This window comes from Rhipicephalus sanguineus, chromosome 8 (assembly GCF_013339695.2).
Source record: "Rhipicephalus sanguineus isolate Rsan-2018 chromosome 8, BIME_Rsan_1.4, whole genome shotgun sequence".
In the NCBI taxonomy this organism is placed as follows: domain Eukaryota; kingdom Metazoa; phylum Arthropoda; class Arachnida; order Ixodida; family Ixodidae; genus Rhipicephalus; species Rhipicephalus sanguineus.
In genome coordinates, this window is record NC_051183.1 from 11,649,340 (window position 1) to 11,676,761 (window position 27,422).

The following is a 27,422-nucleotide window of genomic DNA, read 5'->3' on the forward strand; positions in this document are numbered from 1 at the left end:
CTTCCACATGAATTAGCAAGCTTGGTTAGGAGGTGTTCAAAAAAAATCTGAGCCTGTTTACTAGCCCTTTAATGAATGTCTCATGAGAGGATACGCTTTTGCCTGTGCTCTTGTTAGCATTGCCTAAATTGACTGTGGCTTTTGTGACCAGGAGTGCGCAAATAGTAACTTCTGAGACAAAATCAAATACAAATCGAACACTAGTGCCAGAAGTGAATTGACTATAGAGCCATTTTCAGGTAGGCTTTTAATATTTAACCTCTGTTTCTACAATTAATATTGAAGAAAACTCCAAGCAGAATCAATCTCCTTTGGCAGTTGTTTAACTTATGTGTAAGTATAGAGTTGTAGAAAACTCTGTTCGCAACCTTTCCTTGAGTTGTTGTCGGACGGCATTGGCACAACGTTCATCGTATTTCTAGCATTCATCAGCCTCTGGAACGGCCCAAAGGAAGGTGCTTCCCGTGGTCAGTGATACGCGTGTTTTGCACAAAGTTTTCACAGTCACAGTTTCTCGTATGCGTAGAATGCACCATCTCGGTTTCACGTGTTGACTTAGGGGAGGCTTTTGTCATCGCAAATTATTTCGACAGACTTCATAGAAAGTGTTCTTTTATATTTGTTGTGTATTGCCAATCATTGCATTCAGATGGTTCAGATATGTTCACATTGTCACTTACCCACTGGGATATGTTCCCAGTGGCTAAGACATTCAGCATCTGAGCACCACCTCGACAATTTATTTTGTTTTATATATTTATTATTAGTAGTGATTCGTCTTGTCAGAAGGACGAATGCACAGACACAGATTTTTCACTGAGTTTGCATGTAAATGCTTGCGCATTTAGTAATCTGTGCATCCTTGTATTCAGAATACTAGCATTAAAAGCACTAGCGAGGCAATGGGCAGAAAAAAACCTTCTTCACATGAAGAAAACTTTTCAGAGAATGCCAGTGATTGTTTAAAGTTGGGTGCCTCCTGCAACATGTCCTGCTTGGCTACGTAAGCTCTTGTATTTTATGGCTAGGCACTGGGATGAAGGTTATTGTACTTTTGTAGCAATTTATGTTCATTAGGGGGCAGGTTACCTTTTGAAATATTCGCATATATTTGAATATATTACTCACCGTTACAAATAGTGCCGATTTGATTAATAACCGAATCAAATAGGACACTATTCAATTCTGTATTTTAAGTTTTCGAGTACTTGCACACCCGTACTAAGGTTCGTATTGCTTTTTATGAGTGAGCTGATAGAAACACGTTTTGGAATTCACTCTTGGTCATCCACACATCTGAGAAGGTCAGAGAACGAACACGAGTAGCAGGTATTCTAGTTCACATCCGGTGAGAGAAATTCACACGTCATCCCCGCAACGTTTCTGCCATCGGGAATGACGTGCGAGTAGGGTATTCTAGTGCATAGGTTGCAACTGGACAGCACAAACGCCTTAAGGCCGAGACAGACGGTACGATTTTCCATACGATGCGACGTCCGACACGGCTGTGGGGAAACCGGAATGGTGACCTTTCATAGCATCGGACAGCCACCATTCCCGCTCCTCCACCGCCGCGTCGGCCGTCGCATCGCATGGAAAATCGTACCGTCTGCCTCGGCCTTTACGCGGGAAAACGTGGAAGTGAGGTTCTGCTGGCGAACTGTACGCACTGTTTGTCACTCGTGCAGCTGGCATGAGTCCACAACGCGGATGTCTTTTTCCGTGACGTCGAACCCATATCTTCCATCTCATCGCTGCAGGGTTGCGCAGTCGTAAGCTGCGCCACATCCGGCTCTGTCTTTATCAACGCGTCGCATACATGGGGATTATGAAGAAATATTGATCTACGCTAGATTGATGAAAATGTAATATAATTGATGGGGTTTAACGTCCCAAAAACCACGATACGATTATAAGGGACGCTGTAGTGGAGGGCTCCGGAAATTTCGACCACCTGGGGTTCTTCAACGTGCACCTAAATCCAAGTACTCGGGCCTCAAGCATTTTCGCCTCCATCGAAAATGCGGCCGCCACGGCCGAGATTCGATCCCGCGACCTCCGGGTCAGCAGTCGAGCACCATAACCACTAGACCACCGTGGAGTGTTTGATAGGTATGGGACCGATTACGTCGCAGATGAGCGAGTCTATCTTACCGGCACAATGAGCTGCAATGTGTTACCCTCCGGAGAGCGTGGCTGGGAATATTTCGCAAGAAAACGACCGCTCTTAATTTGCCGTGTCACGGGCATAATTTTGCTAACTCTGCTTTGTTATAGACTTTTTCACAGACGGCTCCCTGGGCGCCGCCACAGTCCTCTCTGGGCTGCGCTAAATAGGCGTGACCCGCCAAAAATGCACTGCCGGGGCTGTGAGGTCAGCCTTTGTACTCCCGCGCGCAGCCCAGTATCATGCTGCTCTGTGAAATTCCGTCGTAATGTAGGTGGGCGCATCATGGGGGCGGAAACCTCCCTAATCGCCTGAAGAGAGGCGCCAAGTCTGCCTCATATATTTACTCAGTCGCACCTGTGCCGGCATTATTTAAAGCGCAAGGTTTTGGCCATGCAGGTTTTTGACAATACATGGCGGCCGAGAACCACGGATGTTGCATTCCAAGGTATGTTTACTACCCATCCTTACCCCCGGAAAGCCGGGGGCCAAAGGCAGGCCGCTGAGGTTGGTTGGTTGGTTGTTCCTTGACAACCTGCTGTGCAACCCACTGCGGGGGATCGGCCATGAAACGAGCGGCACCTTATTTTAGAGACAAAATTGTTTTATATTTCGAATATGTTTAGAAAAGGATAGTTGAAGAAAAACTCAATCGAACAGTCTGGGCTAAAAAAAAAATTGTCACCACTTTGTCTCCCGTAGGAAATCGCATACGATACGACTTCGAAAACGTTCCTGTTGCTGTGGCCCAATTCGGTTGCACCAAAGGAAAGAACCACCGGAAGGGATAAATTTTAAGCCTATCCTTCGGAGAGATTCCTCTAGAAGTCTTTTTCTTTGACTTTTGAACAATCTGCATGTTATAAAGAAATGGTGCAGAGTTTCACTCTCGTTGCAGTGGAGACATAAACGTGACTGTGACAGACCAGACGTGTGCAGGTAGATATTCAGCGAGGGAACTCGGCATCTCGGCATCATAGTCTGGTGACAGAAATTTCTGCCCTTCTGGTGGAGCACCATCGATTGTTCCACGAAAGTCAAGGTGAAGGAATTCGGATGTTGACAGGAGATTTGGCAAGGTCGACCGACGTGGCAAACTTTTCAAATCGCGCCATAGAAACAATGGCCAATGTCGGTAAAATAGAAATTATGGGCATAGGCGTGCGCCCAGGGGGGGGGGGGGCAGGGGGGGCGGCCGCCCCCCCCCCCCTAATCACCTAACAGGGGGGCGCAAGATCTGCCCCGTACATTGACCCTTCTAGTCACCTAAGAGGGGGGGGGGGCGCAATATCTGCCCTATACATTGACTTGGAAGGGTGGGGGGGCGCTGCGACGACCCTTTGCCCCCCCTAATGGGGAACCCTGCGCACGCCTATGATTATGGGACCATCGTGTGATGCTACTGCAAGTGCGTCCGCACATTCATACCTTTGTGACCTGGTACCCACACCAAGCGAATAAGACGTAAATGTCTTGGGACAAGAGAATAAAATACTTCTAAAGTACTTGACATGATAGCTGTACGTGGGAAGCATGTCATGGCTTCATTTTTGTTTACCTCCACTGCGAAGATTTTTTTTTCTTTAACTCACCCAGTGGGGCGCGGGGGGGGGGGGGGGCTGCGGTGAGATTTCGACCCGCCCTCCCCTAATGGGGAACCCTGCGCACGCCTATGGTCGTAATGCCAAATTTGCGATTTCTGCCGCTCTCTTGGGATGTCCTTCAGACATGGAAAACCACTTTAGGGCAAAGGGTTCACAAAAAAGAAAAAAGGTAATAGAACAGAGTGTACATTAACAACCAATTAAGTTTACTCAATAACCACTTTTTCTGTAAGCTAGTTGGTTCATACTAAAATTTTAAATGCACTGCGCAACAGAACCACCATAAAGTGTGGAAACGGAAAAGGAAGGTACAACAGGAAACAGTTTCTGCCAACAGTTGCTAGTCTGCGCTCTTTCCTGTCGTATCTTCTTTTTACAGCAGCGCTCGAGGTTGGCCGCGTGTCGTAGATAGAAAATTATCATCATCGTGAACCGGCACACACTCTCTTTTTCATTCTCGTCTTCGGCTTCGCTGCCAGAACACGTGCGCCCCTTTCTCCGGCGTGAGATGCAATAACTCAGATGGGCGAGAGAACGAGTAAGGAGAGAGAGAGAGAGAGAGAGAAATTAACATAGAGAAAGAAATTCTTGGCGAGAGTAAACATAGCCATGTATAGCAAGGGGTGGGAAAGAGAGAGGGTAAAAGTCAAGCCAAGATCCAGCTAGGTGCCCTCCAGCTCTGCTGTGACCGGGCCTTGCGCTACAAAACCGCGCTATCTTTTTCGTTTCCACACCTTATGGTGGTTCTGTTGCGCAGTGTATTTACAATTTGAATTAATTTTATTGCTCAAATGAAGGACACTAAAGAGAAAAACGGACACTATATAAGAAGGTAATTTACCGATTTCTAGAGTAAAAAAATTGCCCAGTGTCAAGAGCCTCCAGAAGACGCTTAAGGTAAGCCAGAAAACGCAACGCCACCTTCAGGTTGCCGCACCAACTTGCTGTGACGTCATATAGGTTTTGACGACATCAACTAGGGTCTTGAATTACGTTGTGTTCTAAGGGAGCCAGCGTATTAACACGCCAATTTCGGGAAATCTTATCAAGCTAATGTGACCGAAATAAGGGACCAAATTTCGAAGTCCCTGACGTCACGCCGACATCCAGATACGGAGGTTTCAGCGGGAAATTCAAAAATGAAATCTTGACCCTCAATTCCTCCTATAGTCGGATACAACTAAGGTGGCTAGTACAGCTTTAGAAGGCAGCGGCATTTTCCCCTCAAAGGCACACGAGCCTCCACCAATAGGCGCGCACTTCAGGTGACGACATGAGCCGGACGGCCGGTGACCCCGCCGACAGAGCAGTCACAATTTCTTGAGCGGGACTATTTCTTTAGTCGCGGAGGCAATTGGCTGCTGCGCTTCGGTCATCTGGGCGGGTACTCTAAAGATAATTAGAATGGAATTCTCAAGTAATACTTCATCAGTCTGAACTCATTCAGGGAGCCTCTCGAACAATTACTCTCCTTTCGAACTCACTTAGGACTTCAAATTAGCGTCCCTTTAAAAGACGTGCGTTTCCCCTAAATGTGTCCAAGCAAAGTGCCTTGGAGGGCTATTACATTGAAAGTGAGTTAAAACTGCGCAGGGGACGGAGCACAATTAAGTAGAAGTAGTAGACACTGTCGTCCCCAAATGTGGACGACAATGCCCATATCACCTTCGTTTCAATATTATTCCGTAAAAGAATCACTTCTCTCTCTTAATTTATTCGCATCGCAATGCCTACCTCTCACCGGCGCAAGTACGGATAGTAGCGTGAAAGGGCGCTGGTAATAAACAAAGAAAAGCCGCCCGCGGCAGTTGGCTCTCCCCGCCTTTCTCTTTCCAGTCTTCGCACAGCTGGCTGTATCGCAAAAACGTTTTACAAGCGTGTCTCGTTCTACGGCTGCGCTCTCGCCCCGGCGGTCGTGGATCGGGCGCGTGTGCGTGTCGTGCCGCCTCCGGATAAGCCCGGCTTTCCGTCGTCCCAGTCGCCGAAAGGCAGCGTACACCAGCGGCCGCTCACGAGGCGTCGTCACTCATGGCTGCGACAGAGGATTCGCTAGCGGTCGTCGGAGGAGGCTTGGTGCGTACACATACATATATCACTCACGATCGAAGTCCAGGTTTTGACGAAAACTCCGTCAGGTCGAGGGCCTTCGTTATAAAAAGTAAAAGGAGGACACCGCGACCACCAAAGAATACGAAAAAGACTCGGAGAAATGCAGTGCGACTTAGACGAAGGCAGGAGACACAGACGGCGTCTGTGTCTACCTATGTCTCCCTCTGTGTATCTTTGTTGCGCTGCATTTGTCCGAGCATGAACCGACTCGCCCAAGGAAAGCGACCGCCACTGTAGCTCAATTGGTGGAGCATCGGACGCGTTATCCGAAGGTTTTAGGTTCGATCCCATGCGGCAAGTTGATTTTTCATCCACTTCAATTCTATTTATGTCATAATTACTACAGTGCAATTAAAAGCTACAAATAATGTCCTCGATACTTCCCTTAGCTTCACTTTGTTTCATTAGGCTGTGTCTAACAACAGGAAACGAGCCCTCGGTTAATCACCCTCTTTCGTTCGCCTAAGTCAAGATATTGTTACGATAAAGACATTTCGGCTCCCCTGTCGGGAGCCTTGTTCACAGTCAGGGGAGCCTTGCTCGCAGTCAAGGATACTTGATCACCGTTAGGCTCCCGCCGCGGATGAACCGAAACGTCTTTTTCGCATTATTTTAACGCGGTAGCGTTAGAGAGCTCGTGTCGCAGAAATTCCGCTGTCGGCGTCGGCACCGTTGGTTGTGAGCGAAAAATCATCCGTGAGCGAAAAATCGAGAAAGTAGCAAATAAAATAAACGATAAAACCTTCGGTCCCAATGAGGATCGAACCCAGGCCGTTCGCGTGGCAAGCAGGTGTCTTACCACAAAGCCACGATGTTGCTTGCAGCTGCTTCGGACAAAAACACTACATAAATGCCATGTAGTAGAAGGAGTCTCCTTAACGAATTTTGTTCGGCAGGTGTCACGACGAGAACGAGCCCATACGGTAGGCGCATTCGCGAGGCCATCAAACTACGTCGAAAAACGCCGGGATAGTGCAGCCATCGCCGCTAAATACACATACGAACTTTCAAACAGCTCTGAAAATGGACAACTATGTCCATCTAGAGGAAAACATATCAAGCCAACGCAGCAAACGCTAGATAATGTGCTGCCATCTGTGAGGCATTGTGAGAAATATGTCTCGACTTTTCATGGCATCTGAGAGGGCCGGCGCGCGGCGTATATCTTGGAGGCCATGCGACTCTTGCTTTAGATCGAAAGCCTGTAAAATTCGCGCGCGTGCGTGCGTGTGGGTGTAGCAATACACATTAATAAGTATGCACTTAGTGGTTGAAGTGCGCACTAGGGGCCGGATTTCGCTATCGCGTTCAACTCTTAAAGGCGAAGCTTAAGGGTCCCCCAATTTTTGTGGTCGGTGCCCTTCTTTTACTCTGTCCAGTATTGCTCGCGTGCTGCGCCGTAACATCATCATCGTGTCGATAGCGCGTGTTTCGAAAATCTCGCGCTTATTCAGCGTGAAGTCACGAGGTTTAAAGCTTCCGCGAACTGACGTGACATGTGAAGGCAGCAGTGTGGATTAGATAGCAGTGGAGACAGTCGATATTTTACAGTTGATAATATGTAGAACAAACTGATCGGATATGTCATGTAACGCGTAGAGCAGATCGATCGACCGCTGATGTTAACTGGTTTGACTATTTGCTTTTACGGGCCAAAACTACGGCAGGATTATGAGGCATGCCGTAGTGGCGGACTCCCGTTTTTTTTTTTTTTTTTTGCCACCGGGGTTCGTTAAATTGAGTCCAAATTTAAGTACACGGATGTTCTTTTTTTTTTCTTTTCTTTTTGCACTTCGATCACAACACAATGCGGCCGCCGTGGCCGCGAATCGAACCCGCGTCCTTGTGCTTAGCAGCACAACGCGTTAGCGCGCCGGTTATGTTGTTCTTGCGACCCTGCAATGATCACCGCCCTGTGTTTTGCATTAGAAAAAAAAAAAAACTTCGACCAAATTGTTCAGCGTCCCCCCCCCCCCCTCTCGTCTTTTCTAGAAGAGTGTCCATTTGTAAAGAGAAAGCAGGGCAATGTTGTTTGAGCACTTCATTATAATATCGCAATCATTCAGTTAGTAATTCTTTTGTTCACAATCAGCTCGCTCAGGGCAGGATGGTTTGGAGCTCGATGGGACAGGCCTTCATCCTGCGGTGTACATTAGACAGGCCATAAACAGGCTGATGATGGCGATGATGATCGACTATTTATAGCTCGAATTTCATTACGACATGTCGAAAACGCAAGTACTGGCTTTTAAGCTTCAAATCGGCAGGCGTCGCTGCACCTAGCCGATATACCTTATTAATATTGTAGCGGTGAAAGAGCAGGGCATTCACCAGTGGGATCATCTCTTGGTGAAAAGGCGCGAGCGCAGATCACGAGCTGAGGTTGCAGAGCCTTCGTGTTTCTCGCTGGACCTGCGGTCTGCCTGTTACCAGACGTCGTCAATAAATCCCCTTGCATTATATATATATATATATATATATATATATATATATATATATATATATATATATATATATATATATATATATATATATATATATATATATATATAGTAAGGCATTGCACAAGGGCCATCGACTCGCTGTCGACTTCTGGTAACACCGTGAGTACATTTTTGCCAGTGTTGATGTACTCAATACAAGCTTTTTACATGCTCGCCGATACGTTTCCCTGGGGATTGATCAGAGCGCAGTCTCTAACCACATTTCGTGCGACCTCGTTCCCTCTAGTAAACCTTCCACCTTGGCTGGCATTAGTTTGCGCTCCCTTGAACCGGCCGACAGCGCGCGCATGATAATCGGTGTTGTATTAGTTACGTAACAGGCGCCAGGCGAAATAGTCGAAGGCGAAAGCCGTCTTTTTCTTTTTCCTTCACAGTCGACTGTATTGATGTACTGACACGTCACTGTACACGTCAGACTGTACTGACACGTCACTATGGAACCGCCTCTTCGATATCAAAACCGAAAGTGGTTTCTTAAAATAGCCGTATTAAAAATATATTCGATGCGTTCCGAGGCATGAAGATACTCGTTTTAGGGTTCTCGACCACAGTGCTTTTATTCAGAGCAACAATACGAAAATTTCTAAAATTTGTGTCAGCACTCCTTTAAGAACAGCGCTTACTTCTTTAAAAAAGTGTATTAAGCGCGTGTGCGTTTTCAAAACACAGCCTTTCACGGCGTGCCTTCTAACCTATCCAGGACGGCACACGTCTCTCCGTGGCCCTTACAGCCAATGAAATCTTTCAAGGACGCGATGTATAGCTAACCGCCGTTGAAGCGCTCGCAGTAAGTGGTGGCAGGTCAGCATCCTCGACATCAGTGCACGCCCTCGCTTTCGGTTAGTTCTCGCACTGAACGCGCAATGGCTTCATCAGTGCATGGCTCTGCTATCACGCGTCGTGATCGCCTGCACCCACGAAGACGCATGCCATAGCTCCGCTTGTCAGATTTATAGCGAGGCCGTTCGACAACCTCGCTCGCTGTTGCTGCGCCTATACAAACCCCGCCTTGCGGAAGCACTTAGCGATGCCCATCGCGGTTAGCTCAATCCGGGCAGCCTTCACAGCGGTGAAGAAAGACCATGAAGTACGACGTCTGTTCGATAAAAATTGGAGACACGGAAGGAGGTCCAGTCAACTTCGTTATAACGAACATTGATATAGCGAATTAAATATGAACTTCGGTTGGTCACGCCTGACTTCCGTGGCATTTATTCCTTTTATAACGAAACCGAAAACGCGAGAGCCGCCGCGATATTGGCTGTAACGAAGAAATATCTGGTTCGAGCGAGGCTCTATAGCTGAACTCGAGATGTAGCATAAAAGGCAAAATAAATATTGAAAGACAGTTGGCAACCATATTTTTTTTAATCGTTTGAAAAGGTTGCGGAAATTTTTATGATCCAGCGCAAAAAAAGAAAAGCGCGTTTGATTGGTCGCGCCACCGTATGAATCGAAGTTTGAAATGCCACATGGTGACAGGTATTACCTCGTGTATTGTGGGTTTGGAACCCAGAATGCCTCGTTTTTGTATCTAGAATTTTTGCGCGAGCCAGATACCTGATTCGTCTGGACCGATTTATATCACTACTGTTACAACGAATATCGCATATAACGAACAAATTTATGGTGCCGGTGCTACTTCGTTGCACTCCTCAGGCAGGCGTTTATTAGATATCCGATTATGAACGTGATCTGCATGGATTCATCTTGTATCTCTTATAGGGCAGAATGGTGTACTGATATCAAAGTCTTATTCGCTTCCTTTGAGATGCTCCACGCAAGAATAGTTTAAATGGACGTCTTTCATGCTTTCATGCTCATCACAACGACCACTGCGCAGCTGGCTGACTTCGCTCTCCGTTTATTATAACCGTGGCCGGCGCTCGACACAGTAACTTTCTGTTGTTTTCTTTCGCTACATGAGAAGCCTTATCTTGGTGGCAGAGGTTTACAGACCCACATATGCATGTATACGACCGAGTGCAACCGCGCTCCACAGACATGAGCTCCTTCTCTGCGCAGGCGCAAGGCAGGAGACGTTTCGTCAGTTTTTCAACGCCTCTATGTCCACTTTTCATCTTTATGTCACTGTTCAACTGCAGCGAGCGACGGAAAGGAAAATGATAGGTGTAACCTTAAGAGACAGGAAGAGAGCAGAGTGGGTCAGTGAACAAACGGGGGTTAAGGACATCATAGTTGAAATCAAGAAGAAGAAATGGATATGGGCCGGGCACGTAGCACGTCGGCAGGATAACCGGTGGTCATTAAGGGTAACTGACTGGATTCCAAGAGATGGCAAACGCGTGAGGGGGAGACAGAAAATTAGGTGGGTAGATGAGGAGTTTGTAGGTATAACGTGGCAGCAGAAAGCACAGGACCGGGTAGATTGGCGGAACATGGGAGAGGCCTTTGCCCTGCAGTGGGCGTAGGCAGGCTGATGATCATGTCCACTAGTTCAAGCATTCGGGCGAAGAAAACGTTAAGCATGCATACTTCAACCGTTTCTATCGCTTTGAGCTTTTCTTTGTGTCCTAAGAAAAGTAAACAAGCTCTTATCACATATCATAAGCTCTTAACAAATATAGGGAGCAGTGCATCAGCCAGCCTTGTATCACCCTAAGTGATAATGAAGTTAAATTTCTGAAAGTCACGCACAGACGGTAAACAGATTGAGGTTCTTCTTGTTTTTCCTTTCTTTTGCTCATAATTATTTTCTTTGCGCATGTGTCTTATGCAATAAACCTCAGTTGAGAGTCAGCGCTGTCTGTGTGTGCTTCTTCAAGTGTTTCGTCCTGTATTACGCGCTGTGCAGTTCCTTACGTTATGATAAGACCAACTAGCCCGACATTCCGTTTTGTTGTCTTATCACCCAGTGGCAAAATCATCGGATCGCGGGTGAGGGTGAAAACACCTTGCATATTATCCCCGCCACGGTGGTCTAGTGGTTATGGCGCTCGACTGCTGACCCGAAGGTCGCGGGATCGAATCCCGGCCGCGGCGGCTGCATTTTCGATGGAGGCGAAAATGTTTGAGGCCCGTGTACTTAGAGTTAGGTGCACGTTAAAGAACCCCAGGTGGTCTAAATTTCCGGAGCCCTTCACTACGGCGTCTCTCATAATCATATCGTGGTTTTGGGACGTTAAACCCCAGATATTATTATTATTATTACCTTGCATATTATGCCATTTCCTTGCTTCAGCTCGAGGAATCCGACAGCAAATAAAATTCCAAATAATAATACTAATAATAGGATGCGGTTTGTGACCCTTCTGTTTAGGAATGAATGAGTGAATATACCTTTCTAGAGTCAATCAAGAAAATACGACCTCAGACCACCTCGTAACTATGCAGTGACAACGTTAACAGAACCCTTGACGCTATATGTGGGACCCTCGGTGAAAAGAACAGTAGGGAAATCGGGAAGGAGTGGGCGGAGGGGGCATACACCCCCCCCCCCCCCCCTTCATTGGTACGCCACTGACTAGACACGAGGGAACAGAAAATAAAGGCAGGCAGGAAGAAGTCGCATAAACATACTGACACTATGCCAGGGGTGAGCCAGTGGGGTTGTTTCGGTGTCAGAACACCCCCTAAACTTTTTCTGAACACTGCATGTTCCTTTACGTATTACTTATTACGTTACTTGTATTTTTACGTAGATAATACAATGAACGAAACAACTAACATTTCGGCTTTACTAAAGCAGAAAAATGACTAAAATGTGGTTTGGGCGCTTTCTTTTTACAATTCTTAGCGGCGGCGTATAGCACCGCTCCATGGACACGTGACGTTCATGTGTTCTCCTTTGTTTAAGGTGCAACCGACAGAACTTCGTGTTAGCGGCACTGAATCGCTGCTAAAGCACATGGATTACAGTAAGCCTATTGGTCATGATGGTATTTCCCCCAGAATTTTAAAACAGCGTGCTCGCCTAGTTTATTCGCATTACCTTTACTTAATTTTTCAAAAATCGTTAACCACTGGCCAGTCAATTGCCACAAGACGAGTAGCAAATGTAGGCCTAACTCATAAAGTTGGTTATAAAAAAAGGAGTTACTAATTAGAGACCTATCTCGCTGATATCGATTTCGTGTAAGATCATAGAGCAATAATGTGCAAGGCAAGCATGCAGCATCTAATAGACAGGTAATTGCTAACTAATAATCAACATGGCTTTCGCAAGGAATTTTCATGTGCGACGCAACTAATTGAGTTTTAAAGTGACATAGCATCTGCTATTGATTTGGGGGGACAAATAGGCTGCATATTTTTAGACTTACGCAAAGCGTTTGAAACTGTTTGCCATTCTTTATTGCTTCAAAACTTCGAATGCTCAATATAGATTCAAGTGTCTTTAAATGGATTGAAAACTACCTTTCGAAACGCCGTCAACGCGTTGTCCTGAATGGAACCAATTCCGATTATCTAAAGGTCACGTCAGGGGTCCCACAAGGATCTCTCCTGTGACCTTTTTTGTTTCTGGTTTACATTAATGATATTAACTTAGGTATTATCTCAAACATACAGCTATTCGCGGATGACTGTATTATATATATATAAAAATTGAGAATCAGCATGATGTCCTTGAACTGCAGGTCGATTTAGAACGTATTTGTGAATGGTGCTCTAGATGGAAGATGAACTTGAACGCGTGTAAGTGCGTCCATGTGTGTTTTACTGAGAAGAAAAAAATAATTCATGCTGGCTATCTAATGAGTAACATTTTAAGTAAAAAATCATTGTTAAATATTTAGGAGCGCTGCTGTCAGTCGACTGCTCTTGGAATGCACATGTGGACTTTGTGGTTGCCATAGCCGTAGTTGCCTTGAATTATATTCAATGAAATTTAAAATGCGCAAATCCTAACCTTGGAAACATGGCGTACCTAACTTGTGTAAGACCTCTTTTGGGTTGTGCTTGTACTCTTTTGAATCCTTTCAAGTATTTCTGGTTAATAAACTAGAAAACTACAAAACAGAGCCGCCAGGTTCGCCTTGGGAAGCAGGGGCGTAGCCAAGGAGGGGGGGGGGGGATTGGGGGGTTCAAACCCCCCTCCGAAATTTTTCAGTTTTGCTTGCGTATATATGCACGCACACATACAAACGCACGCACGAACATACATACATATGGTTGAACCCCCCCCCCCCCCCCCGAAAAAAATTTCTGGCTACGCCCCTGTTGGGAAGGTATGGCGAGCAGCACGGTTGCACAGCAATGGAAAAAAGAGCTGAACTGAGAAGCAGTGTTGTCTCGCCGAAAAAAAAATTTCGGCTAAAGCTTCTCTATGAAATATTTAATAACAAAACTGGAATTTGTAGCAGAAGGTATTTAAAACCTCCAAACTATATATCTGCATGTATTGATCACCATTGGGGTATGGATTCCGTCTGCCAATGTCACCGTTTGTGCCACTCTCAGTCACCGTACTTCATCTACAGCCACCGAAATGGCCGCACTACGGGCTGCTTTTAATTTCATCGTAGACCAGACAGCCGAGTCTTGGGTCATCTTCACCGACTCAAGATCGGCGCTACAGTCTCTGAAGTCCCCAAGCACGCAGGAACAGCTCGTAATGGACATCAAACGCCTATGCAATAAAGCCTGCGAATTGAATCACCGCATTGTTCTACAGTGGATACCTGCCCACTGCGGAATACAAGGCAACGTCCAGGCTGATGACGCTGCCAAAGCTGGACATGACGCCTCGAGAGAAATGGTTGAAATACCTTTCTCGAGAAAAGACGCGGTGACACTTGTATCGGCACATGCATGGCGCTTCCAGCGATCCCTCTGGACAGATGCCAGTCACCAGTATGGGCCTCTTTACAAAATTGATCCATCGTGTGCCTTCGATATGCCGCGGCCTCAACAGACAAGAGGAAACATGCTTGCACCGCATCAGACTAAACGTCGCCTACACTCATTACTTCAAGAACAAAATCAAGCTGTCGGACTCACCGTTGTGCGTTCAATGTAACGTCGTAGAAGACCTAAAACACGTTCTCTGCGAATGCAGGCGATACGCAACAGAAAGACTTTCTCTGAAGGCGGCTTTGCACTTTCAACAGGACTCGTGTTTAGAACTGCAGCACATTCTGGGCCCATGGCAAAACAGCACCTGTGCGTTACGCGCAAGTAAAGCGCTGCTGACTTTCTTGCGGGCCACAAGCCTGACCGAAACTTTTAAACAGTGTAGTCTATGTATGTATGTGTGGTTATCAGTGTATATATCATAATCATCACCCTGGAGCCCCTGGAGTAGCATGTCAGGCGAATAGCCAGGCAAACATCTCCAGCTTTTCATTAAAACATTTCTCTCTCTCTCTCTCTCTCACCTGTGCAAAATTAGGGAATACCATGCCAGGGCAAACCTGTATGCCAATTCTCTCTCGCACTTTTTTCTTTCTTTTTTTTTGTTATAGCTATCGCTCAGTGGAATCAACAGTCATGTGAGCAGGTGTGTAGTGTTGACAAAGATGTATTTTTTCCCATTTGTAACTCCCCTGCTGTAACGCTTTCGGGCTAAGCGGGGAAATGTCCGAATAAAGAATAAAGATAAACAGAAGTTCCAAAATGGCGTAGTCGTACCGCAACCGTGCAGTTGGTTCCGACGAGCTGCCACTTTTTAAACGTCGTCGTGTGCTTCCTTGAAGAAATGCCTCCGTGTACGTTGCAGCCTGGGCTCACTTCTGAGAATAGAACGGTCGAAGAAAAACAACTTTCTCTTTTTGCTAGTTTCTTTCGGGCGCAACCAGTCCAGCCTGTCTTGAAAACCACGTGAATGGTTGCTCGAATGTTGCTTGGGATCACGTGCGAGTAACGCGTTCTGACCTTGGTTGTGGCACTCTAGTGAAACGTTCTGCTTGCAACCCGGACATACGTGTGATTACTGTAGTGTTATGAAGCGATGTCCGAAACTGTCTTTTACTTGTCATTATTAAGGCGAAAGCCTTAGATGGTTCATCAAACGCGAAAAGTGATCGTCGGCGGCGTCAGCGTCAACACGAGTCATGCGAAAAAGCATCATGTGAAGACGTCAATTTATGACGTCGTAATGACGTCACAGGCTGCCATCATTGGTGACGTCATCATGACGTCATCACGTGACATCTTCGCTTGGTCAAAGGCGGGCCGATCCCGGAGGCACTGCGAAACCGGTAGGCCTGCAATGCCTGCAATGTCGGAGGCAGTGCGCAGCCACGTTTGGCCCAGAATGCTGTCGTGGAGGTGGGCTGGGGAAAGGGGGGGGGGGGTGATAACATGCTTTCGCCTTCGAGTCGTCAAGTGCATAAGGTACCCTGTCAGTTTTTTTTTTGTCATTTTTGTGTATAACGAGGCAGCGCCAGGGGAGGGAGTCGCCTCCCCCCCCCCCCCCCCCCCTAAAATTCTCGCCTCCGCCCTCCCGCCTTTCGCGAGCAAACACAGCCAAAACACAACGCATTATTCCCTCGCTTCCCTGTACCCTCCAAAGGAACGCACTTGTCGTGGGTTCGCCACCAAGTAAAAATATCCGGGCACCTTTTCTGGTGCGTACAGTCCGGTTCGATAAAATCTCAAACTGTTGTTTCTGCACTTGAAAAAAGTTCAAATGAAGCGCACTTATGTGCACCGCTGTCTTCGAGAAAAGCTATGTAAGAAGGACGCGGACATGTTCCGTTCTTGTTCGTTTTGTGCGATAAAAAAGTGAACACGAATTGCCAACATGTCCAAGCATGCGCGCTTTCTGTAAGAAAGTTTCGACTTGGGAATGCCGATCGAAGCGATAACTAGCTCACCTATCCGCGTCGGGTTATTGTTGGCCGCAGCAGCAAATGTTTCCTGTCTACACGTGCACGTGCTATACATGCACCAGCTGTCACGAATAGTGACTCATCAAACATCTTTTTTTTTCTCGCATGGTTAAAACACATCCGTACCAGGCGCGGAGAAAAAAGCTTTCTGGTGTTCGCATGTACAGGGGTATTCAGACGGGGGACAAATCCTCGGGGGATAAAGGCGCGGAGCCTAGTGACGTCAGCTCGCGAGGAGATATATATCCTTTAGAAAGGGTAATAATAATTGTTCGGGTTTAACGTCCCAAAACCACGATATGAATATGAGAGGCGCCGTAGTGGGGGGCTTCGGAAATTTCGACTGTTAACCAATTCGGTGTTACTGTTAACTACTTCGGCGACTGTTAACTACGATGTTAACTACTTTGGCTACCACAAAGGTTTTATGATGATCGTTGGCGTTAGTCGTCGGGATGGCGATATGCCATTATAGGATCTACGTGGGCGCGTCCACATCAAATGGGGCTATAGTCACCAAACACCAACAGACATCGTGCAATCTCTCATTTATCAATGTACAGTGAACACTGTACTACTTTTATAAAGACACGTTTCACTTTCATGTTATACCAATTTCTATATGACGGAGGGATCAACCATGCATGTTTTTGCTCCTTCACTGTCACTACGATAGATTAACTATAGATTGGCTACATAACAGATATATGCATTTGTGACGTGTTGTACGCGTCACATTGCCATGCACTCATGTGTATGTACAACATAAGAAATACATGCCTACTCGACAACCATTCGTAATCAGCGGCGTTTCCTAATACTGTACACCTTTCCTTACAGTGAAATCCGTAGTCGCCATATAAGAATGCACCCTTATCGCTTACAGCCGGAGGAAAGTAGTCCGTTATCGTCGCTGAAGGGGAGGCCATGTGGGGGCAATTAAACGGCGTGTAAAAAATATTAACTCTCAGGAAACACAGATAAGGTTGCGCTATCAGGGCGCTCGAATGAAGACCACCCCGTTACTGCAAGCGCCTGCAGCTCAGACAAACACCGATAAGCAGGCATGTTTCCTCTTTATCTGGAATAGGGGCGTCGCGAAGCCCTCCCCGCGAGGATCATTGGCGGCGCCAATTGTCTCAGACAAGACGCGACAAGGGCTGATAAGAGGGTTATTTGGGTTTGAATGGTGTTATCATCGCGTCGAGAATCCGCGTTAGCTCCAAATGTAACGGGTGTGCTAGGACAATGTAGGATTCCACTATATTTTCAAATTTCGCAATGGCGGCCCTTTAGTCCAATCGGCGAGGCCGTAGCAGGGGCCAATAGGAACTCGCAAGATCGCGAATTCGACAATATGGCGAAATACGACTATGTACAAGCAAGAGGCGACACGCCATAGCTTGTCCAGCATGCCAACTGCCGAATTTACTATATATGCACTAACCCATAGGCAAGAAATGCCAGCGATGTGGGGTCATTTCCGTGACATTCTTTATTATGTTAACTCATGTGAGCACTACAATAGGGGGCTTTCATAACAATAGTAATTGTTGGAGTTTTTACGTCCCAAAACTCCGATATGATTATGAGGGACGCCGCAGTGGAGTGCTCCGGAAATTTCGATCACCTGGGGTTCTTTAATGTGCACCTAAATCTAAGTATATACTAAAGTGGTTGCTTGCATGGGCGAGTTGGTACGACATACTTCACATAAAAAACAGCGCTAAAAAACGGCGGACAAGAGAAAGATGGACACAGACGGCGGCGCTGACTTACAAACAAGATTTATTTGCTAGCACCGCGCAATATATACTTGTGCAGTATCTGACAAATATAGGAAGAACAATAAAAATATAAAAACAGTGAAAACCTATGGAACATAATCATCGTGATAGCACGCTATGAGCCTCACGTGTACAACCGTTCTGAAGAAAATCAATCTCTTTTTGTGATAAGGCAATTGAAGGCCTGCTGACACACGCACCGCCCAGCCTCTGTTCCCGGTGACGCTTAACCACTGCGCAATGCTGGAAGTCGGGAGAACAGCCGCAGTCTCGGCAATGAACGGCGAGGTGGCCCGAAACCGTTGAAGATACATTGTGAGCGTGCTCTTTCAGCCGCTCATTTAAACATCGGCCTGTTTGGCCGATGTACCTTTGCCACAGGAACGAACTTGTTTCGATGCCTGGTCTGGCATGCTCGTCTCCCCCGGAACCAGGATTCACGGCCTTGCACAACCTAGCCAGCCTCTCTGGGGCAGCAAAAACCAAGTCAACTTCGCACCTACTGGCCACTTTTTTGAGGTTGTGGGTGACGCCGTGGATATAGGGAATAACGACAAAGTTCCGTTTGTCAGGTCCCTTTTCGTTTGCACGGGTGCGAGCACTAGTCTCTGCGTTCATTCCGATTTCCCTGAGCAGACGCTCAGCAACGGCGGTCAAAACATACATCGGGAAACCAGCCTCAGTGAGGCGTTCAGTTTGCTGACTAAAACTGCACCGAATCATGTGATGGCAAGACCTTCGCAGTGCGTGCGTGTAGCAAGTCTTCGCAATAGCGCGCTTCACCACTTTTGAGTGTGCCGATCCAAAAGGAAGGATTGGCTTGCTTGTTCGCGCGCGGTTCATATGCCCAACACACGTGGGTAGGACTTAGCGTTAACATCAAATCTAGGAACCGGATGGTTCCTCTGTCCGGAACTTCATGGGTCAAACCAAGCGGAGAGAGGCACTTACGAAAAGTTTCTAAAATACCAGTCAAGGAGGTTGCGACCGACGAGGCTTCAACTCGAAACAACACGAGGAAATCGTCAACATAGCGGAATACTTTCTTAACATTTGTGCTTTCTAAGCGTTCCTGAATGGCACGATCAAGGCTTGCTAAGAATAAATCATTTGATTATGATGATTATGTTAAATAGGTTTTCACTGTTTTTATCTTTTTATTGTTCTTTTTATATTTGTCAGATACAGCACAAGTATATATTGCGCGGTGCTAGCAAATAAATCTTGTTTGTAAGTCAGCGCCGCCGTCTGTGTCCTTCTTTCTCTTGTCCGACGTTTTTTAGCGCTGTTTTTTATGTGAAGTATATACGGGACTCGAGCATTATAGCCTCCATCGAAAATGCGGCCGCCGCGGCCGGAATCCGATCCGCGACCTTAGGGTCAGCGGTCGTCGGTCGAGCACCACTACACGCGTATACACCGCGGCGGGTAATAGGAGGCTTTAGGTGATCAGCGGTGATCGGACAAGCGATGTTTAGCCAACAGGTCGACATCTTCGCCCGGAAGCCTGTGGTATCGCTTGTTCGGCCCCTGCTGATAAAATTGCACATGGAGATTTAAATGGGGGTTGATGCAGTACTCAGGCCGTTCATGGGGGAAGGGGCACCACTGCATTAGCTGGCTATAGGGTCCTGCTTCTGGCTCTGTAAGAAAGGGGGGAGGGAGAAAATAAAGGGGTGCGGTGATGATAGGGGTAATAATTCAGGGGAGAGTTGCCCTCCCTTCTTCCCCTCTGGCTCCCTCCGCGCCGGTCGCGTTTTTTTTTTTTTTTCAAAATGTATACGTTGCCGATATATCGGCAGCTATAGCTATATTTGAAATAAACAATTTGATTTAGTTCGCATATATTGTCATGACTTCAGCTTTTGCGTCAGAGATCAATTTTATCTTCACATAATGTCGGTGAACCAGTAAACATAATATCTCGTTGATGCGATTGTTTCTGAGAAGCGGTCGTCCTCAGAATTTTGTACCAGTGCCTCAGGTCAATTGAACATGGTTTCAGTGCCCTTTTCTTTTTTCATAACTCTGTGCTGACGATGGCTTAATTGTAGGAAAATTAAGAGCACTTGTGAAATTTTCTCTTCTGGAAGCAGACAAGGTTCAATTCCTCCTCTTTTTTAGTCGAAACGAAGCACGATCAAAATATTATTTTATTATTATTTTTTTATTATTGATTTGTTTCAGACACAGAATAGGTCTTGGATGGCAAGGCTAAAGGCAGAACACTGTCTGCCTGACTGAGGCCTTGTCACCCATACATTGCTCCAACAGTGAGGCAGCATAGAACACAAGGGCAGACAAATTTCTACAAAAGAGTAACAATAATAAATTTGTTACATGTAAATGAAAAAAGTAACACAATTTCTAAGAAATAAGGAGTAGTATACGATAATACAATTTAAAATAATGAAAATGATTAAAAGCGCAATGTGACACAGACAGCTTGACAAAAAAAAATTATGTATACAGCGCTGAACCAAAACGACACTATACGCTAATACAATTTGTAATAACAGAAAAATGTTTACAAGCTCAATGTGGCACTGACAATGTGACAAACTCAAGAAATAATTATGTATACAGCACTAAACCAAAATGATACGTCCAACAGAATAGACCTAGCAATGAATTCAGTCACTATAAGAGAAAGCAAGTACATCTTCATGGCATTTTTAAAGCAACTCAAAGACTTGCAGTTTCGCGCAATACTGATAGTGCTAGGATGTGCATTTATAAAGGATGGAATTAAGTATGCATGCTGTTTTGTACCATAAACTGTCCTACAAAAGGGAACTCTAAACTGATCATGTCTGAAATTGTATTGGGTGTTAGTTGAAAGGTACCTTTGAAGAAAAACAGTTGTATTTTTTTCGAATTCACCTCGTATATATATGGCGAGCCTAATATTATATAAGGCAGTTATTTTTAAAAGGCCATGTTTTAAGAATACATTTGCCGTATGATCTCGGTATCCAAGGTTTTCTATTGAGCGAACTGCTCGCTTCTGAAGAGTTATAAGCCGATTCAGATTTGAATGGCATGTGGTTCCCCATATCAGTAGGCAGTAACTAAGGTGAGATTGAATTAATGCGTGATACAAGCGAAGTTTCAACCAAACAGAAACGAAGTGCCTAATCCTAAACAATGTGCCAGTTGACTTACAGATGCTGGAATGAATCTTTATGACATGCTGCTTGAAACTAAGGTTTTCATCAAAGAGAACTCCGAGAAACTTAAAAACAGAAGTCCGTTCGATTACGGTGTCATTAAACTTGATACAAATAGAACAGTCGTCAGGCTTATTTACAGGCTTAAAAACAACATATTTGGTTTTACTGACATTCAACTGTAACTGGTTCGCCGAAAGCCAAACATAAAGTTGATCTAGCCAATTGTTAGCTGTAGTTTCGAGTCCACATAGACTGTTACCGGAAAAAAAAATAAACTTGTGTCGTCAGCGTACAAAACTATACCAGGAGTAAGTGGTATGTTAACAATGTCATTAATATATAATATAAAGAAAAGAGGACCTAATATCGATCCTTGTGGGACACCAAGAGTTATTTCTTTCATCTGTGAACAAAACCCGTTATAACATGTGTATTGTAATCTCGAGGTGAAGTAATTTTGAATCATGCTAAGAGCAACCCCACGAATTCCATAGTACGCTAGTTTATTAAATAGGATGGGATGTTGAATCGAATCAAAAGCTTTTCTGAGGTCCAGGAAAAGGCCGACAGTGTATAATTTGTTCTCAAAATTACTAAGAATCTTTTGCTTCACCTCAACAAGAGCTGTTTCCGTAGACCTATGTTCACGGAAGCCAAACTGCTGATCCACAAAGGCATGAGTGTCATCGAGGAACTTAGTTAGTCGGCACTTAAGGAGACGTTCCAGCACTTTTGAAAAAAGAGGAAGAACCGATATTGGTCGGTAGTTATTTAGATCATTTACGGGGCCACCCTTATGCAGTACAATCACTTTAGCAATTTTCAATGTGTCTGGAAAGATCCCGTTAGTAAAAGCACTGTTAAAGATATGGCATAATGGAGCGGTGATAACATCAGCAACAGCTATAATTGGAACTGCTTTTATGTCGTCTATTCCTGATGCAGAATCTTTTTTCAATGCCTTAAGAATGTGATATACCTCCGTTTCAGTGCAAAGTGATAAGAAGATGGAATTGGAGCACTCGTTGTTTAAGAATTCTGCAGAATGGATTAAAAAAGCATTAGACTGAGTTGCCCCTCCTGTCCGCAAAGAATGGTCGTTGAATTTGTTAGCCAGAGCGGTATCACTATATTCAACGCCCTCTATTGTTAAAGCATGTGGGATTATGTCGTGCTGGTTTCCCATTAGTCCGCGAACTACGTTCCATAATTTCTTAGGATTGTCTGATACAGTAGTGAACATATGTTCATAATAACGGTTCTTGGCTTTCTTAAGGTCCGCATTCAACTTGTTTCTTATTTTCTTATATTCGCTTAATACAACAAGGCCCCTGGAACGAATAAATGCATCAAAAAGTTTGTCACGTTCCTGCATTCTAGTATATAATTCTCGGGTTACCCACGGTTTTCTGGCTTTCTTGTGTTTTCTCACCTGTACTAATGGGAAAGAATCATCGTAGCACAACTTTAATTTCTGATAAAACGTGTCATACGAAATATGAGGATCATCTTCATTATAAACTTCTGACCAATCTGTGTTTTCAAGCAATGTGCGAAAAGAATTCATATTGTGTTCATTGAAGTGACGGCGGGATAAAGGCTGATGCCGAAAACGCTTTTTGTTCTCATGTCTTGGCAGAAAACAAAATATTGGCAAATGGTCACTTAGGTCAGAGGTAAGAATTCCTGAAAAAACATCATTTGGATCGCGGTTATTTATGCATAGGTCAATGAGTGATGCAGAACCTGGAGTTATCCTTGTCGGTAAACAGATTGAATTAATGCATTTATACGAATGTAACACTTCCACAAATTGTTCAGCATATGGGGTTGCTAGTAATAAGTTAATGTTCATGTCACCAATTAGGACAACATGCAGGCGAATATCGGATGCAAATTACAATATTTTGGTAATGAATTGAAAGAATTCACCATGGTCACCAGACGGTGGCCGATATACTGATGCAATTAAATATTTACGACATTTTACAGCGATACACTCATAGGAATAAGTAACGTGGGAAAATTCAGGCAATAGCTCATAACACAGAGTGTTCTTCAAGTAAAGTGACACACCTCCACCGCGGCGGAGTTTACGGTAAACACCTTCACACTTATACCCATCAAAATGAACAATATCGTCAGTGCTTGAGAACCATGTTTCATAAAAAGCAAGCACATCAAATTTATGCTCTAAAGATTCCAAATAAATTTCAGTTTCCGTGTATTTACTTTTCAAGCTTCTGGCGTTCAAATGAAAGATAGACAACTTGTTTTGTGTTAAAGAAAAAGTGCGTACGTCAGAGATAAAAGAAGAGCAGTCATAGTATTCCGATGCACGTTCGCCCGCCATGGCGAGAATAAAAGTAAACTACAGCGCCAAGATATCTCGCAGTGACAGAGTACGCGTGATTTCCCTACATGATGCAGACAAGAATGATGAAATTCAGCAGTAGTATATATTGTCGAAGGGAATGGTTCTGGTTAGCACGAATTGTATCATTTATGGAGTTATGAAGATCATGCATGTATTGACTCGCGCAGGTGGGATCACTATGTGCCTGCCTTCTCGGAAACCGTGGATTCCAAGTTGACCTCTACGAATCCAGAGAAGGTGAGTGATGACATAATTAATCTAGCGCTATCCTTTTTTGAAACTATACGGGCATGACAGATTACTGTCAGAATTCTTAAAGAGACGAGGAGCGGTATTGAAAAGGAAGCGGTATGCAAAACCGCTCGTGTGCCGTCACACAGTGACGCGCCCTGGATGCACGTCATTGTGTGCTCCGAAATGGTGCACTTAAGTTTTCGTGCACGGCACATAGAAGGAAAAGCTGTGAAAATTTTTATTCAACGAATAAATACATAATTTTAAACGAATCTATGTAAATGTTCCGTACAAATTTTACATACCTTCGTGTATTTCACGTGTTGCTGATGACGTAATACAATCTCGGCGTTCCCTTTATGTGTGTACCATGCATTACAATGTCGATTACATTTAGGAGAGACGGCTCGTAGTATTCAAGAGCTCATAGCAACTGATGTTTAACGTGAAATTAAGAAAACCACTCTTCATTTTATAAACGTTGTCATGAGTTGTCACGTAAGACACACTTCTAAGGTGAAATAGAAGAAACGTTGAAGTGATAATGATTATTATTGAGGTGCTTTCCCTAAACGTGGATGACACTGTACAAGCGTTCAGGGTGGCGGTAACCAAGGCTATTACATTACACGGGGCATAGGAACGAGCACGCGGTTGTCACAAGCTTCATTGCCGCGACCCCCCTCCCCGCCTCCCTCCCACAGGGTGCGTTACGATTAGAACGTAGTGCAGACCCCTCCCCTCCCCAGCGCGCAGGGTGCGAGGGGGGAAGGGGGGGAAAGGGGGGGCTATTTCTGATTTCACGACACGGAGCTTCAATAAGACTTCATTTGTGCCGGTAGCTGGTGCACATTCCTGAGGTTAAAGTAACAACGCAAACACTCAAGGCGCCCCCCGAAGAAAAGACACGACACACACAAGCGCTGACTATCAACTGCAGTGCTTTATTCATTCATTCGTCAATCCATATATATGCCCAAGGAAAGCCTACCGCCCATTTGCACCCAACAATAGCTCTAATCCAAAAGTGCAACAAGCTTGATGATAAACAGTGTATTATATACGCGAACACATGAAACCATATTCAGATGAGTGCAGGTACAAGGAACACTGGTACGTAGTCGAGCTCTTTTCATTATGTGGTAAGCTTCTATAAGGCTAGCCTCGCATGATCATTCCCACTTCTGCCTGGAATAAAAGATCCTTGGGCCTTGGGCTTATATATGAATTGACGTACGTATGAAGGGATAAAGCATGTTGATAGGCAGCCCTTGTGTGTGTCGTGTCTTTTCTTCGTAGGGCGTCTTGTGTGTTTGCGCTGTAATGTTAACATCATGACACGGAGGACATAAAACGAGAAGTGGTCGCGGTGTGCCACACCGAACGTTTCAACCGAAATGACGTATAGAAGCACGTTCTGTTTATTTTTTTTTTCCTGCGCATGCGCAGATATCCGTCTACAGGAGCATGTGACGGGTCGCAGCATCAACCTGGCGCTGTCCGTGCGCGGCCGTGCCGCCTTGGCGTTGGTGGGACTGGAGGAGGAAGTGATCCAGCGGCACGCCATCCCCATGCACGGCCGCCTCATTCACAACACGGACGGCACACGAAAGCCCATCCCGTACGGCAGGAAGGGACAGGCGAGTGAACCTCATTACTGACATCATTGAGTTGTTTATAAGCTGGAGGATGTATCCTGCGATATGTATACAGGTGCCCACAAGATAATTCGGAGCGCCGCACCGGTGGCCGCTCGTCGGCGGAGCACATCCGCGGAAAAAATACAGCCATGATCTGCGCGTGCGCGGCATCCCTGTAGCAAGTAAGCCTCGCTCCCTAGAGTATCTCGATAGGAAATAAAGTTCATTGACCGACTGACTGTCTCGATAGGCGTTGCCTTGCGTTAAAAAGCATGCACTGAACTGAACTTTATTTGGCCCTGAGAAGAGCAAGTCCCCCTAAGGGGACTCGTCCGCGTCCACGACGGGACCGGGAGGTGAAACTCGACGGCCAGCTCGTGGGCCCTCTGGACAGCCCGAAGTTGGTCGTCCTCTTGGTGAGGAGAACGGTCCATTCTTCTTCCGCGGCTGGAGACCCTGCAGCCGCACGCAGCATGGGGCATTGCCACAGCATATGTTGTAAATTACATCTCGGGAGCGCACATCGAAGGCAACCCGGCTTTATTTCACTTATGAATCGTGAATAAGTGATAGGTGAAGGGTAAACGCCTGTTTGTAACAGTCGTAAAGTAGGAGTTTGCGGTCTCGTTAGATGAGGGTGAGGTCGAGGAAGCTTTCTGCGCTCAAGGCGGTAGTGCTTGACAAATTTCGTTGTACGTTGGGCTGTCTGTCCCGCTTAGCGCTGCGACAACACGAGCGGGGGGGGGGGGGGGGGGGGGGGGGGGGGTCGAGGCCTGTATATGGGCACAGCGTGCTCGCGCTCTATGCAGCGGGATCTCTAAACGCACGCGAAATCCTTGTGGCGCGACTTAATTATCAGTTATGAACATTTAATGAACTCTTAAAATTAACGCCCCGCCACGGTGGTCTAGTGGTTATGGCGCTCGACTGCTGACCCGAAGGTCGCGGGATCGAATCCCGGCCGCGGCGGCTGCATTTTCGATGGAGGCGAAAATGTTTGAGGCCCGTGTACTTAGATTTAGGCGCACGTTAAAGAACCCCAGGTGGTCAAAATTTCCGGAGCCCTCCACTACGGCGTCTCTCATAATCATATCTTGGTTTTGGGACGTTAAACCCCAGATATTATTATTATTATTGTCTTAAAATTAACGAACCTAAATGAAATCTTAATAATTAGTCCTAATTGGATGTGACCAGTCTTTATTTATGTTTAGTAGTCTTTATTACTGTTCGCAATACTTAATTACTTTTAATTAGAGGTAACTGCGTTCATGCCTGCCGCTACACAAAAAGCGATTGCGAAGACAGCGAGAGAATATCGCATTTTTCTGATTTTTGAGGGTTTTCGGCACATTTCTTGAAACACCGGTATCATTGCCAGCCAGGAATCTATCTCGCTTCCCGTTTGTTGTTGCTAAGTGTACATAGCGCCGAAACGTGGAATTTTCAAATATTCGTTCTTTTTTCATCTTGGTGGGAGCCCTTTTTTTTTCGCACTATTATAGCAGATATTAAAGAGCTGTATCTTATGCTGCTTATGAATATTTCGTTCATGCAACGTCGGCTGTTCCAACGCTCATCAGAGGGACGTATTAAAACTAAAGAAAAACACAAAACAATGAGATCAGCAGACAAAAATTCCCGTTACCTTCATCGTAACTCGCTACAGGTGCGGCGACATGCCGCTAAAGGAACTGCGGCCATTTATTGCCATCGTCTTATCAATAGCACCGCTCGGACTGCGACCTCCTTTCACAGCCGGCGGTGATATGGTACATGTTATGCAGAGCTAAACGTATTCAAAACACGGCCGAATCATTTCCCGCTGAGAAACTGGAGGGCGTACAAACAGCTCACCGTGGAATGCTGCCCTTGAGAAGTTCTTTTGACGCTTGAGATAAACAAGAGCGCACCGCTTGGATATATTTAAAAATTATACGAATTAATTATTTATCACTAGCACCAAGTTATGCACGACCGCGGCGCGAACTCGCTGAAGGTTGGGTATATGCAACATTAGAGGTGTGCGCATTC

General features: G+C 45.6%; 1 protein-coding gene across 1 annotated transcript in view; it reads left to right on the plus strand.

Annotated features, from left to right (window-relative positions):
• The first annotated feature begins 5,789 nt into the window (after positions 1 to 5,789).
• LOC119401374 (kynurenine 3-monooxygenase) overlaps positions 5,790 to 27,422 on the plus strand; it is a 55,553-nt gene continuing 33,920 nt past the window's right edge. The window contains exons 1-3 of the mRNA XM_037668112.2: positions 5,790 to 5,844; positions 23,682 to 23,751; positions 25,198 to 25,388. Of these exons, the coding sequence (XP_037524040.1) occupies positions 5,800 to 5,844; positions 23,682 to 23,751; positions 25,198 to 25,388 (306 nt within the window). The 5' untranslated portion in view covers positions 5,790 to 5,799. The remainder of the gene's footprint in view (positions 5,845 to 23,681; positions 23,752 to 25,197; positions 25,389 to 27,422) is intronic.